Source organism: Blennius ocellaris (genome assembly GCF_963422515.1).
Source record: "Blennius ocellaris genome assembly, chromosome: 6".
NCBI classification, from domain to species: Eukaryota; Metazoa; Chordata; class Actinopteri; order Blenniiformes; family Blenniidae; genus Blennius; species Blennius ocellaris.
The window spans coordinates 2,453,715-2,467,560 of NC_137655.1; the positions used below are offsets into that span (position 1 = coordinate 2,453,715).

Genomic DNA, 13,846 nt, shown 5'->3' on the forward strand with positions numbered 1-13,846 from the left:
GGATGAAGAGGAGGAGGTCACGCCGACTGGAGGAGCTCAGAATCTCACTGGGGCCGCTTCGAGCCTCAAGCAGTTTCAAAATAAAAGCCCGTGGGGAGTCCTTGCCCTCTGACCTTGTAGAGCGGACGCCGCACGTCGATGGGACAGTTCTGGATGACCTCGTCCACGACCTCCGAGATCGGCTGGGTGAAGTCCGGGTTGGCGAACTGCAACCAGAGCCGAGACGACGCTTTACATATTTATATCTAATATATCTAATATATAACATATATAATAAATAGAAGGAAGCGGGCGGCGCTGACCTCGGGGTGGAAGAAGATCTCGGGGCCCAGGAAGCGCTCGTAGCCCACGTCGATGGTGAACTCCTTCTTGCTGATGGAGTTGATGCCGGTGTACTGCTTGATCCACTTGGACCCGTCCGTGTCGTACTTGCTGAACTCCTTCACCAGGTCCGGACACACGTAGCTGAAGCGCTCCTGGCGGGGCGAGCCGGCGCACGTTAGCGTTAGCATCGGCGTTCGCCCACGGGAGAAGCCGGCGCACGTTAGCGTTAGCATCGGCGTTCACCCACGGGACAAGCCCGGCGCACGCTAGCGTTAGCGTCGGCGTTCGCCCAGCGACAGCGTCGATCGATTCTCGATTTTATAGAGCCGAGTTGTAAATTCTAGAATTGACAGATCTGAGGTATAAATTCTAGATTTTACAGGTCTGTGTTAACAATTCTAGATTTTATAGATCTGAGTAATAAATTCTAAAGTTCATGCATCTGAGTGAGCAATTCTAGATTTTATGGATCTGAATTATCAATTCTAGATGTTATAGATCTGAGTGGTGAATTCTATATTTATAGCTCTAAGTAATGCATCCTATATTTTACGCATCCAAGTTAGAAATTCTAGATTTTAGGGATCTGGTTCTAAATTCTAGAATTTACAAATCTGAGTTAGAAATTCTATATTTTATAGATCCGAGTTAGAAAATCTATAGTTTATGCATCTGAGTGAGCAATTCTAGATTTTACGGATCTGAATGATCAATTCTAGATTTTATAGATCTGGTCCAAAATTCTAGAATTTACAAATCTGAGTTAGAAATTCTAGAATTTATACATCTGAGATATAAATGCTAGATTTCACAGATATGTGTCCACAATTCTAGATTTTATAGATCTGAGTAATCAATTCTATAGTTTATGCATCTGAGTGAGGAATTCTAGATTTTATGGATCTGGTCCTAAATTCTAGAATTTACAAATCCGAGTTAGAAAATCTACATTTTACAGATCTGTTGTTTGTCAGAGTGTTGAATTCTACATTTATAGCTCTAAGTAATTCCGACGAGGTCCGGACACACGTAGCTGAAGCGCTCCTGGCGGGACAAGCCGGCGCACGTTAGCATTAGCATTAGCGTTGGCCCGTTGTTTTTTTTTAAAGGAGCAGTTCCAGGACGAGTCCCGGTCCAGGCTAAGGAAGTGTGACGTGTCGTACCTTGACGGCCTTGGCGGTCTCCAGGGACTGCTCCGGGGGAATCCCCACCTCTCGCTCCCTCAGCAGCTGCTGGGTGAAGTAGGTGATGTCACGTCCTGCGATGGGGATGTGCTTTATACAGCTGCCTATGACATAACCCTCAGCCTGGGGGGGCGAGAGAGAGAGAGAGAGAGAGAGAGAATCAAATCGATCACATCCACCATGACCGTCTCTCATCAGAAAACAAGCATTTATTTCCCCGACAATGCAGTTTTATTTATGCGTTATTACACTTGTGGCTGCAGTTATTACATTTTAATAGAATTTTTTTTTTTAATGCGACTTCTGAATGTAATAACTTTGACTAAATGTTATTATGATAATAGGTTATTTATGTTATTCAACCGCGACAAGGCTTTACATTATTCCCCTTTTCACTTTAAAAAAATAAAATGCCTTTAAATTAAATAAAATAAAATAAAATCTGATTTAATTAAATTAAATTAGATTACATTAATTAAAATTAGAATTAAATTTAAATAAGATTAAAATTTAAATAAAAATGTTATTAAATTAAACAAAACAAAACAAAACAAAACAAAACAAAATACACAAAACAAAACAAAATAAAATAAAATAAAATAAAATACACAAAACAAAACAAAACAAAACAAAACTAAACTAAACTAAATAAAATAAAATAAAATAAAATAAAATAAAATAAAATAAAATAAAATAAAATAAAATAAAATAAAATAAAATAAAATAAAACAAAATAAAACAAAATAAAACAAAATAAAACAAAATAAAACAAAATAAAATAAAATAAAATAAAATAAAATAAAATAAAATAAAATAAAATAAAATAAAATAAAATAAAATAAAATAAAATAAAATAAAATAAAATAAAACAAAACAAAACAAAACAAAACAAAACAAAACAAAACAAAACAAAACAAAACAAAACAAAACTAAACTAAATTAAATAAAATTAAATAAAACAAAACAAAACAAAACAAAACAAAATGCCTTTTTGTTGAAAAAAGAAAGAAAAGAAAAAGGAGAACTGTCTGTGTGGTTTGAAGCTAAAAATAGATTGATCAAAACAACCCGGTGTTTTCTTCCATTGGACAGTTTCTCTGGCTGCAGCTGTTCACGGCTTCATATTTCTATTTCCCCCGCCAGACGGCCGGACTGTGACTTTGGGCTTCTGGCTCTCAGCGGCCGACACAAACCTGCCAATTCAGTCTATTTCGGCCTCGAAAAGTTTCCCCGTGAGCACATTTCTGCCCACTGACTAATTCCTTCCACCTCCTGAAGCCTCTGGCCTAGTTTGTTTTTTTTTAATTTAAAACCACACAGTGATTTGGAGAATCTCACCACCGGGATGACGTGTGTGACTCCGTCTCCGCTGTCGATGACGGTGCCGGTCAGCGTCCTCTCCCCCACCTGCCTGGACGTCCAGGAGGCCGCCAGCGCCAGCACGGCCTGACACACACACACACACGCACACACACACACACACAGATTAGCTTCACACTGCAGTATTTGCTAGCTGAGGCGTGCCTGGCGTGGCGTGGCGAGGCCGACCTGCACGGCGATGTACAGCCCCGGGACGTTGAAGGACTCGAACATGATCTCCGCCGTGTACTCGCGGTTCTCCGGGGTGTTCAGCGGAGGCTCCGTCTGCAAAGCAAAACGCCGCTCGGTGAGTAACGCCGCGACGCGGCGGCGGCGAGGAACGGGTTGTAGCGGCGGCCGCTGAGCTCACCAGGAGGAAGTAGTGGTCCTCGGGCTCCGCCCTCAGGTACTTGAAGATGATCTGCTCCATGAAGCGCTCCATCAGGTCCCAGTCCTCCACGATGCCGTGGCGAATCGGCCACTGGACAAAAACAAACAAAACCGGAGCGCAAAGATCAGACTTATATATATATAAAATACAAATGTATAATAAAAATGACTGTTTGGTGAGGTGAACAAGGGGAAGGAGTAAATAAGTTTTGTTTCTTTTTTTTGTTATGTTTGTTGATTGTGTGCATTTAATGGGAAAAAGTTAAATAAAAAAATGTATATAAATAACTAAATAAATATATAAATAACTAAAAATCAAATAAACAAAAATGTCAACATTTTTATTTTAAAAAATAAATACATAAATACAAATAAAAAAGAATACAAAAATAAAATGTAAATAAAGAATACAATAATAAAAGGAAACAAATAATAAAATGAAAATAAAGAATACAAATAAATAAATAAATAAATAAAGTAAAATACATAAATAAATCAAACTAAATAAAATTAAATAAACTAAACTAAATAAAACTAAATGGAATTAAATAAACTAAACTAAACTAAACTAAAATAAAATAAAATAAAATAAAATAAAATAAAATAAAATAAAATAACATTTCAAACACTGTGTGATCTCATTCTGCTCCTCATGACTGAAATTCTACTTTTTATTTAATTCTAACTTCCTGTATGCTCATAGTGGTAAACACCAAATCCAAGTAGGAAAATGCTGATTGCTGACACTTCCACGTTATTTGTCATTTCCTCATGAATGAATAGAGACGATATTAAACTCCTAGCAGACTAAATCTCAGACAGGAACTCCTCTCGTGTGTTGGGAGTTAAACCCGCCGGGGTCCCGTACCTTAGTGGCGTACGAGGGTTTGTCTACGGCTTCATCCCCGATGTAGAAGTCCAGGTCGTCCACCCCCTTCATCATCCTCCGCTGGGCCTGGTCGCCCACCTTGGCCGACTCTTTGATGGCGATGCCTGAACACAGAAATATTCAAACACATACTTTAAAGTCACTCTACTGGAATCCACACGGGGAAAATTTACTTTTAGCGGTTGATGTAAGTCTGTCAAACCTCGTTCACGCTGCAGGGAAATACGACCCAATTCTGATTTTTATTTACTCACAAGTTTTTGTTTCCATGTCAAAGCTCCAATTCAGATTCATTCACAGGAGACCAAGTTCATATGTGGAACCAATTTGGATGTTTCTATAAGTGCCTGGTCCGTCAGTTACTTGTGACCGACGTAGCGGAGAAGCGGCTCCGCCAGAATAAAAGCTGTGCTCACTTCCCCGCCCCCCATTCAAAAAAATAAAAATAAAAATCAGATTTGAGACTCGAGACTGCATTATGTCACAAGATCCCATTTGTAAAGACTAGTCTTGTAACTTGAAGGCTAGGGTTAGGCTAGGGTTAGGCTAGGGTTAGGCCAGGGTTAGGCTAGGGTTAGGCCAGGGTTAGGCCAGGGTTAGGCCAGGGTTAGGCCAGGGTTAGGCCAGGGTTACGCTAGGGTTACCTAGGTTTAGGCTAGGGTTACCTAGGGTTGGGCTAGGGTTACCTAGGGTTGGGCTAGGGTTAGCTAGGGTTAGCTAGGGTTAGGCTAGGGATACCTAGGGTTGGGCTAGGGTTAGCTAGGGTTACCTGGGGTTGGGCTAGGGCTAGCTAGGGTTGGGCTAGGGTTACCTAGGGTTGGGCTAGGGTTACCTAGGGTTGGGCTAGGGTTAGCTAGGGTTAGGCTAGGGCTACCTAGGTTTAGGCTAGGGTTACCTAGGGTTGGGCTAGGGTTAGCTAGGGTTAGGCTAGGGATACCTAGGGTTGGGCTAGGGTTAGGCTAGGGTTACCTGGGGTTGGGCTAGGGTTGGGCTAGGGCTAGCTAGGGTTGGGCTAGGGTTAGCTAGGGTTAGGCTAGGGCTAGGCTAGGGTTAGCTATTTTTTTTTCCTGCAATGAATCCGTCAAATTTTGTTGATAATTTTGCTCGACGCCATCTTTGATATCCCACAAACCCTTGCGGCAGGTTTGCGGAGACGACGTCGGTTAAGAAACACAAACTCAAGTTTGTTTGTTTGTTTCTTTGTTTGTAAACACATCAACTTTTGTTGGGATCGATTTTTTGGGGGGGGGGGACAAGCTGGAGGAAGTGAGCCGTGACGGTCCGGTTCGGGTTTCTTCCCTGTGCAGAAGTGACGCCTTTCAGGGGAAGTAGAGTTCAAACGTTGTGTTTCTTTAAAATAAGAGCGAGATACTCACATGACGGGACGATGAACTGCGGCTCTGTGTTCCCTGCGTACCCCAGTTTGGTGTATCTGCAAGAGAGGAGAGGGGCAATAAGCCTTCACATGTCGTGAACCGGAGGGAACCAGGGGGTAGGGGGGGGGGGGGTATTCCTGCTGACGTTGGGATCAATGGCGTCACTGTCCTCTGGCGGAGCGGCTCCCCGCTAGTGGGCGGCCACTAAAAGAACCATTCATGAGGCGTCTGTCAACTGAAGACCGGCCTCGTCTGTTGAAGGGGGGAAAGGTCGCGTCTGTGTAAACTGAACATCCTCAACAGGAAGAGGAGCGTCCACAACACGAGCTAACAGAGCTAACAGTGTGAACAGTGCTAACAGAGCAAACAGAGCCAACAGTGCTATCCGAGCTAAAAGAGCAAACAGTGCTATCAGAGCTAACAGAGCTAACACTGGTAACAGAGCGAACAGAGCTAACACTGCTAACAAAGCGGTGATTAACAGTGGAAAAGCCCTTTAAACAGTTTTAACTCTGCTGCACCAGAAACATGAGTCAGTCGACGCTCCTACGATCAGCTTTTTCCTTTTTGAGACGCATTACGTGTTCGCTTCTGTGACTTGTAGTATAAAAATACGGTACTGAAAGAGGAAATGACTTCTTATTTTTGCATTTTAATTTAACTCGCAGGACAATCACAGCAATAAAGTTGTGCGTTTGACAATACATCTGATGTCTGCAGTCCTTTCTGAGCACATTGAGGAAAAAATAAATGAAAAACTTGAATTTTTCTTTACAAAATCTTCTTTTTTTTAAGGCCAAATCGTCCAGCCTCAGTCAGAAGGCCATTTATGTATATCAATATGTGCAGATTTCTCGACTATCTCCGTCTCAGACGGCCCCGAGCTAAATACAGTGTGGACGCCGCGAGCCGGCCTCCTGTTTATCCAGCCACATGTGGTCCAGATGTAATCCGGACCGAGGCCGACTCGGCCCCGACTTCCACACTTCCTGCACACGGAGCCCGAGGGACTTGCCGGCGAGTGCCAAAGCTCTGAGGGCCAAACAGAGAACATCCTGGTCGTGACAGTGGCTCCTTTCAGTCGACACCGGACCGGGTCGGGGGGGGGGGCTGGGGGCTCGTACTATATCAAAAACAATATATATTAGATTTCCACACAATACTGCATCAATGCAGTGTCGGCGCCACGACAGTAGAGTGACACCAGGTGTGTATTCGCCTTTACTTTAAAGTCGTAGTGAAATGAAAATTTCACCTCCAAAACACTCTGGTGTCTCTTCTAGGATAATTTTTCCTGCTAACTGGCTGAAAGGTAAAATGTTAAAACACGGTAATCTGCGAGAAAATAGCCGATAAACGGTGCTATTTCCTCTGCTGGGCGGAGCTTCTGGCAATAATAGAGTGACCTCACGAGTTGTGCACACGCCCAAGTTGTGTTTACATTATGGAGGATCAGAGTTTTGACCACGAAGAGGCTGAATTTAACCAGATTTCATCATCATGGTCATTTCAAACCCAGTGATTGATGAAGAAGACACAGAAGGTGGTTCTGCCATCGGTGACCCCGTCTGGAACATGTTTGAGGAAGCAGAAGACGCTTCGTCCTCCATTCGTCGAAACACGTCGAAGCACTTTCCCCACTGCGGAATCACCGAAGATGAGTCCAGGTATTACTTGATCGTCTACTAGCCGCCCGAGCTAGCGGCTCCCGCTAGCCGCGAGTTAGCAGCTCCTGCCCCCCGTGCTCCTTTCCTCCTCTCTCGGTCTCTTCCAGGCTCAATCTTTCATCAAGGCTCATAAAACGCCGACTATAACTTCAAAACACTGTAAAAACTTGGATATTCAAGAGGGAAACAAGCCGATATAAACACAACAGATGGAGATCTGCACAACTTGTGATGTCACACATAGGCTCCGCCCACGAAGAAGGATTCCCCGATTTCCTCGGCTGGAGATTCAAAATTCAAATAACTTTGTTATGCGACAACAGTGGTGGGGCAGAGTCAGAGGAACCTTACAAGTAGAACCTCAACTATCGTTTTTTTGCAAAATAGTGTTTTACATTTCACTAGGACTTTAACTTCAGATATGAAGACTTGAGTGTTCAGGAGAGGAAAAAAATGTAAACCCCGCGGTGGTTGAACTCCTTCATACCACAGAAACGGTCCCGACACGCCCGACTCCGCCTGCCTCGACAAGACGCACGGTCGTGGACAGAAATGCGGATTCCAGCTGGAGCCGAGTAGCGTCGGACGAATACCGACATGTCGAGAGGGGAATCGGCTCGTCGGGTTCAGAAGCACAGCTTCATCTGAGGCTTTTTTTTTTTGTTTTTTTTTTACGTGGTTGTAGGAAAGTAAAGAAAGGAATGCTGGTTCTGCAGGGGAGAAAAACAAAAAATAAAACCTCCACGAATGACGAAGCTGGTTCGTGGCTGAAACTTCCTGTTTAAATTGACTTGAATGAGACGCGATTACGACGTTTCCGGGGGAATCTGCTGTCTCCCGGTAGTAGCAGCGGGTCACCGAGAGGCTTTCTGTCTGGCAGGAAGTCGTCACACTGGGAACGGAGTGTGTGTGTGTTAATGTGTGTGTGTTGAAAACATCCAAAAGTTTGAACAGACTGCAGATCGTTTTGGTGTTAGTTTAACAAGCGACGATAGCAGGGGGCCGTCTGCTCTGCAACTCGGCACAACCCGTCCGCCTGCTGCCCCGTTACTGTGTGTGTGTGTGTGGGGGGGGGGGTGTGGGTGGGTGTGTGTGGGCATGCAGAGCGAGCGCTTCAAGCCTCAACATGCAAGCAATGCAAACCATTTTTAGCCCCTGAACACGAAGCGAGTGTGACTGCAGAGTCCTGCTCCGCAAACAGGAAGTTACATTCAGAAACTTTAAAACAGGATCTTTTCTCTTAATTCGTCTTTCATCACTCTGGATACTTGTGTGCATTTTCTTGTTTCTATTAATTTCCAAATGTTCTCCTTTTATTGTTATTTCATAATAAGATCCGATCTCAGAAGGAGAAAAGAATAAAGAACTGAAATTTGTATTTTAGCAGGAAATAAAAAGCACGGAGGGAAAAACAAACCTGTGGTGTAGCCGTTAACTGATGCTTTGTGTTGGATTATATAGAATATATGTGGTTTATTCAGCAGGTAAAAGCTCAAATGCAGCTTGTGAAAATGCAGACGGGGGTGAAAACAGCTGCGGGAGTTTCTCCGTCGCTCACATAAAACGCCATGTGTGCATCCAGATGTTGTGCAGCTCCTCACGACCAGTTCGCACTTCAGTCTCACTCAAGATTATCTCGCGCTTGAGAGGCGCTCAGGCTAACGCTTCAACAAACAACCTGGATGTTTACAGCCAGAGCAAAGTGAAGTGACCGGTGGGTCTGTTTCTGTGTAATAATGCTTTAAATTCCTTTTTTCTTTAATCATATGGATCCACTCATTATGTACAGATGTATGGAAGAAATGCGCCTCTACTCATCCAGGTGACTCCAGGAAACTCAGAAAAAACATTTTGTCTTCGTTTTCATTTTAGCTGAACACATGAAGATGCTTAAAACTACTAAAAACCAATAAAATTGACAAAACTGCTCAAAAATGATGCAGGGAAAACTCGGAAAATGGCTAAAAACTGTCAAAGATGTTTCAAATTGCATCTAAAACTACTCAAACTATCACAGTATTTTAAATAAATTCGTACAAATTACTAAAATGGTGCAAAGGCTGATAAAAGATGCAAATTAAAGTATATGTAGAACATTTCAATTTAAGGGAAGCTATGAAATGTCATGAAAATGTAATTTTTTTTAATAGAATAGAATAGAATTTCTGTATAAATCCAACAGGAAGGTTCTTTATTTCTTCTTTGCAGATATGATCTGAAAGCGGTTTTGTTGCCGTTCAGGTAAACAAACTGAGGTTCACAGATTTCTCTTGTAGGCCACAGGATCGTCGTTTCAGAATAAAGGCGTAAAACAGTTGGACAAACGATGACAGCCACAGGAAAATTTATGTTTGTGCACCGTTTTGGCAACGGTTGACAACACAACAGCTACTTCTGCTTTATACTCCGACTTAATAATATAATCACTGAAGTTCACTTTGTTTTAGTTTCCGTTATTGCACCTGACGAGTGTTTTTTTTTTCATCTAATGTATAAAAAAACTCACTTTAGGAGCTGGATATTTGTAAACAACTCATTTTATAGGAGGACAGGAGGACTGGAATGTGAAATGTTGACACTTTCACAGTTAAAAACAATTGAACTGGCAGGGAAAGACGGTTTATATTCCCATGTATCTTTACTGGAGCTCCACAAGGGGTTAAATATACCTTAAATGGGTTTGAAAATGATGCGATTGAATAATCCTGATAGAAATTGATAAAATAATAAAGATCTGAAAAGGATCCTGCAAAAACCTCCAGCATTCCAGTTCCCAGTGACGGGATGAGATGCAGGGATGGAGAGAAAAGGCTGAAACTGCAGAAGTTAATGGGGAGAAAAAAAGAAAAAAAAACACACAGGCTGGATGAGAGAAAGCACCATATATGGATTTAAAAAAAAAACGCGTGAAGGAGGAAGTGCAGCAGGGAGGAAGCAGCGGCGATCACCTCCACAGTACCGACACATCGCCTCCACTTTGCTCAAACGTCGAGAAACACGGGAAAAGTGCGACGAGCAATAAAAACATCTGGCCGTGCGTTAATGAGAGCTGCGATAAAGGAGCAATGAATGAATCCAGCTGTGGAGGAGGAGGAGGAGGAGAGGAGGGGAGGAGGAGAGGAGGAGAGGAGGAGGAGGGGAGGAGGAGAGGAGAGGGGGGCCCGGCCAGCTCCTCCAGCTGCAAACACTGACAAGAGCCACAAAACAAGAAAACTATAGAAAATAACAACCGACACAGCGATAAACACTCCGGCTAGCATGTTAGCACTAGCTCAGAGAGAGAGACACACACACACACACACACAGTGACAGCCCCGCTAGCCACCCGGCTACACCGACTCCAGCTCGCTCCGTTCCCCCGACAACACCTCACCCCGTGCCGCAGTCCACGACGCACGCCGGTAGCCGTCCAGCCATGGCCCGGTGTCTGCGGTGTGTCCACTGCCAAGGGAGGGGAGAGAAAATCGGCGCAAAGGCGGCGGAGGAGGAGGGGGAGGAGGAGGAGGGGCTGCTGCTGCTGCTGAGCCGTCCGCTGGCGGAACCTCTGTGAGCCCGCAGCACGGAGCCGGAGCGACGCTTCCTGTTCCGCACACAGCAGCCAGCAGGGGAGAGGCAAGATGGCGGAGGACCGGGACGAGGAGGGAGGGAGGGCGGGCCGGAGAGAGGAGGGGGCGGGGCCAACAGTACCGAGCGGGTGGATGACAGAAGAGGGCGGGGCCAATACGTTGGGGGGTGAAACTCGATGGGCGTGGCTGAGATGAGGGCGAGCCCAATACGTGACATACAGGGGGCGGGGCTTAGATGTGAAAGGGCGGGGCCTGTGTGTAACGGGGGCGGGCCGAGGCAAGGGGGCAGGCGCTCTCGATGAGGCCGTGGCCGTAAGATGAGGGCGGGCCAAGAGACGTTTTAGGGGCGGGGCTAATAGATGAGGGCGGGGCCCCGGCTGGACGGTAGATATAAAAACGTAAATATAAAGAGGTTTTATATCTATGGCTGGAGGAAGGTGGGCTTAATATGCTGTCAATCACCGGGAGAAACTTGGCCCCGCCCACCCGGTGAGCCATTTATGAATAAATTGCAAATAACTGTCCAGCAGATGGCAGTGACAACACATCTGAACGGCATTGTATATATATATATATATATATATATATATATATATATATATATTTAATATAATACATATAAATAAATAAATAAATATAGTTATATACTTTAATATTTTATTGTCTTAGTGGATGCAGTAAACCATTATCTGATCTCATACCTCATTTTAAACATCTTCAAAGTGTTTCAAACACTGATGACTTCACACCATTTCTTTCTTTTTATCATTATGTCTGTTCTATTATTTAAAAAGAAAAGACAATTGAGGTTTAAGTGCAATTGTTTTTATTACAAAAATAAACAACAGTGTAAACATTGAAAGGACTTACATGTTACATGTAATAGAATTAAAAAAAACACAGTGTTTACTTCTTAAACGAAGAGTTTGCATTATCTGTGTCACAGAACCGGGGATTTTTCTGCTGATTAGAGTGTTAAAAAAAGAGATGAACAAGATGTGAGAAGTTCATTTGTTTGAAGGCGAAGGTGAAGCACAGAGAACGAATGCTTGTGGAGTTCAATCGTGGTGACGTCTTCAACTTCCACTGCACAGTGCGAAATGTCAGAAAATATTTCTGCTCGTAGCTTCTTTACTTGCGGATGACAGCATATGACAAAAAAAAACCAACATTCCATAATGAAAATATTTGTATTTTATATTACTTTGTTTTTTTTCAAAAATGTTTTGTGTCATGGGGTGTTTAAGGCTTCCCCCGCGGCTACTCCTTCGGTCTGTCCTGCAGGGGGCGGCGTTGGCGACAGCGTGCGTCCGTCCCGGTGCGTCTTCCCGCGGCTCTCGCACAGGTTGTGCAGCACGCAGCAGGCCAGCGCCATGGAGGCCACCCTCTCCGGGCTGCAGTCGTTGCGGCCCTGCAGACACCTCCACCGCCCCCTGAGCCTGCGGAGGGCGTCCCCCACCGCCGCCCTCACCCTGCCGGCCTCGTGGCTCCCGTCGTCGGGGAAAGGGTGGGCCTCGTCTCCCAGGACGTAGAGGCCCGCCTCCCGGGAGAACAGTTCGCACGCCTCGGCCAGCCCACGCGGGTCCGACGTACGCAGGACGCCGGCGTGGCTCGGGCTGCCGGGCCGCACGGCGCTCGCCCTCCAGAAGCAGCCCGTGCCGTCCACCACGGCCTGGAGCAACACCGAACACCCCCCGCCGGCGGGGTTGGAGTAGTCGGCGCGGTCTTTCCCCGGGGCCAGGATGGGGACGTGCAGCCGTCCCAGAGCGCCGACGCAGCGCGGCAAACCGAACCGCCGCTCGAACTGAAGAGCCAGCTCTCTCCGCCTCGCCGCGTCCGGCGGCCGGATGACCTCAGGCAGCAGGATCTCCCCCACGGCCGCGCAGAACGCCTTCAGGCAGGCGCAGGCGGTGGAGACGCCCACGCCGAAGAGCTGTGCCACGCCGCGGTACTCGGCGTTGGTGGCCAGCTTCCAGACGGCGATGGCCACCCTCTTGTCGAGGGGCACGGAGAGCCGGTAGTTGGTGTTGCTCTTCTCCAGCGCCGGCTTCAGGCGGCGGCACAGATACTCGAAGGTCCTCCTGGACATGCGGAAATTCTGGTTCCACTGCCGGTTCCGGAAGCCCGGGACCGCCGTGGTCCACCACTCGTCGCTTCTCTTGTGGGCCCACACACACGGCGAGCAGCGCCTGGCGAGGAGCCGAAGCAGCATCTGAACACAACACATTAGGGTTACAGTCACCTTACATTTCTTTGATATGACCACATAGAAGTACCCGCAGGTCAAGTAAAAGTGGCGTAAATACAAACATTAGGCTGCTTTTAATGACACCAATCCATCATGTACGAGTTATTTGGGAAATTGAGGTCATCCAAAACTAACAAGCACATGAAATCAAATCTGCACGTGATCCAGGTAAAAGAAATACAAAAATTTTAATTAGCACTGTGGCTGCAAATGACCAGTGTCCAGTTGATCATGATACGAATTAATAATGAACACATATTTAAACATTAAATGAGGTTGACGTCTGTCAGCTTTGTTCCAGAAAGGGATTAAGATTATATCTATTTAAATTGTCTATTTTCCACACTGTCACACACAAAACCAGAGATTTCGATTTGTGCATGAAAGATGTGAATATTGTGGAAACAAATAAACAACCCCCCTCCAAAAAACCCAAAACAAGATTAAGTAGATTATAGACGATGGCTGGATGACAGACCCTAATGGAAATATAGTAATGTTGTGCCATATGTAAATTGAATTAATGCCGATATCATGATAACTTTTCGATATGTGACTGTCGATGTTTAACTTTAATGACAGTGATAATCGTGAAGAAGTGACTGACTCTTCTCCGCCTCCTGCGGACTTCGATCCTCTCCACCTCCGCGACCAGACGGACCACCAGCAGCCGCCGGAGCGTCCTCCGGTCCGCCCTGCTCCGCTCCCTGCCCGCCGCCTCCTCCAGCCGCTTCGCTTCCAGCTCAGTGCGGAGCAAAAAGAGAAGACCCAGCAGACACACGGCTCCCACCGCGGAGTCCTCCATTGTTGATACGGGGAGCGGAAGTGACGTTTCAAATGACG

The 13,846-nt window shown here is 45.3% G+C and overlaps 2 protein-coding genes across 2 annotated transcripts in view; both read right to left on the bottom strand.

Annotated features, from left to right (window-relative positions):
- Positions 1 to 10,798, bottom strand: part of LOC308131699 (actin-related protein 3) — a 15,024-nt gene extending 4,226 nt beyond the window's left edge. Inside the window, exons 1-9 of the mRNA XM_080498527.1 lie at positions 10,563 to 10,798; positions 5,523 to 5,578; positions 4,126 to 4,250; positions 3,238 to 3,348; positions 3,057 to 3,152; positions 2,847 to 2,954; positions 1,488 to 1,631; positions 303 to 476; positions 114 to 206 (exon numbers count right to left, since the gene is read on the bottom strand). Of these exons, the coding sequence (XP_080354653.1) occupies positions 114 to 206; positions 303 to 476; positions 1,488 to 1,631; positions 2,847 to 2,954; positions 3,057 to 3,152; positions 3,238 to 3,348; positions 4,126 to 4,250; positions 5,523 to 5,578; positions 10,563 to 10,606 (951 nt within the window). The 5' untranslated portion in view covers positions 10,607 to 10,798. The remainder of the gene's footprint in view (positions 1 to 113; positions 207 to 302; positions 477 to 1,487; positions 1,632 to 2,846; positions 2,955 to 3,056; positions 3,153 to 3,237; positions 3,349 to 4,125; positions 4,251 to 5,522; positions 5,579 to 10,562) is intronic.
- Positions 10,799 to 11,830: 1,032 nt separating this feature from the next.
- On the bottom strand, positions 11,831 to 13,808 carry LOC308131379 (uncharacterized protein; the record flags this gene model as incomplete). The annotated part of the gene is made up of 2 exons (XM_080498107.1): positions 11,831 to 12,967; positions 13,611 to 13,808. 2 exons carry the CDS (start codon positions 13,806 to 13,808, stop codon positions 11,987 to 11,989), a joined length of 1,179 nt encoding a protein of 392 aa, XP_080354233.1. The 3' UTR covers positions 11,831 to 11,986.
- Between the last annotated feature and the right edge of the window lie 38 nt (positions 13,809 to 13,846).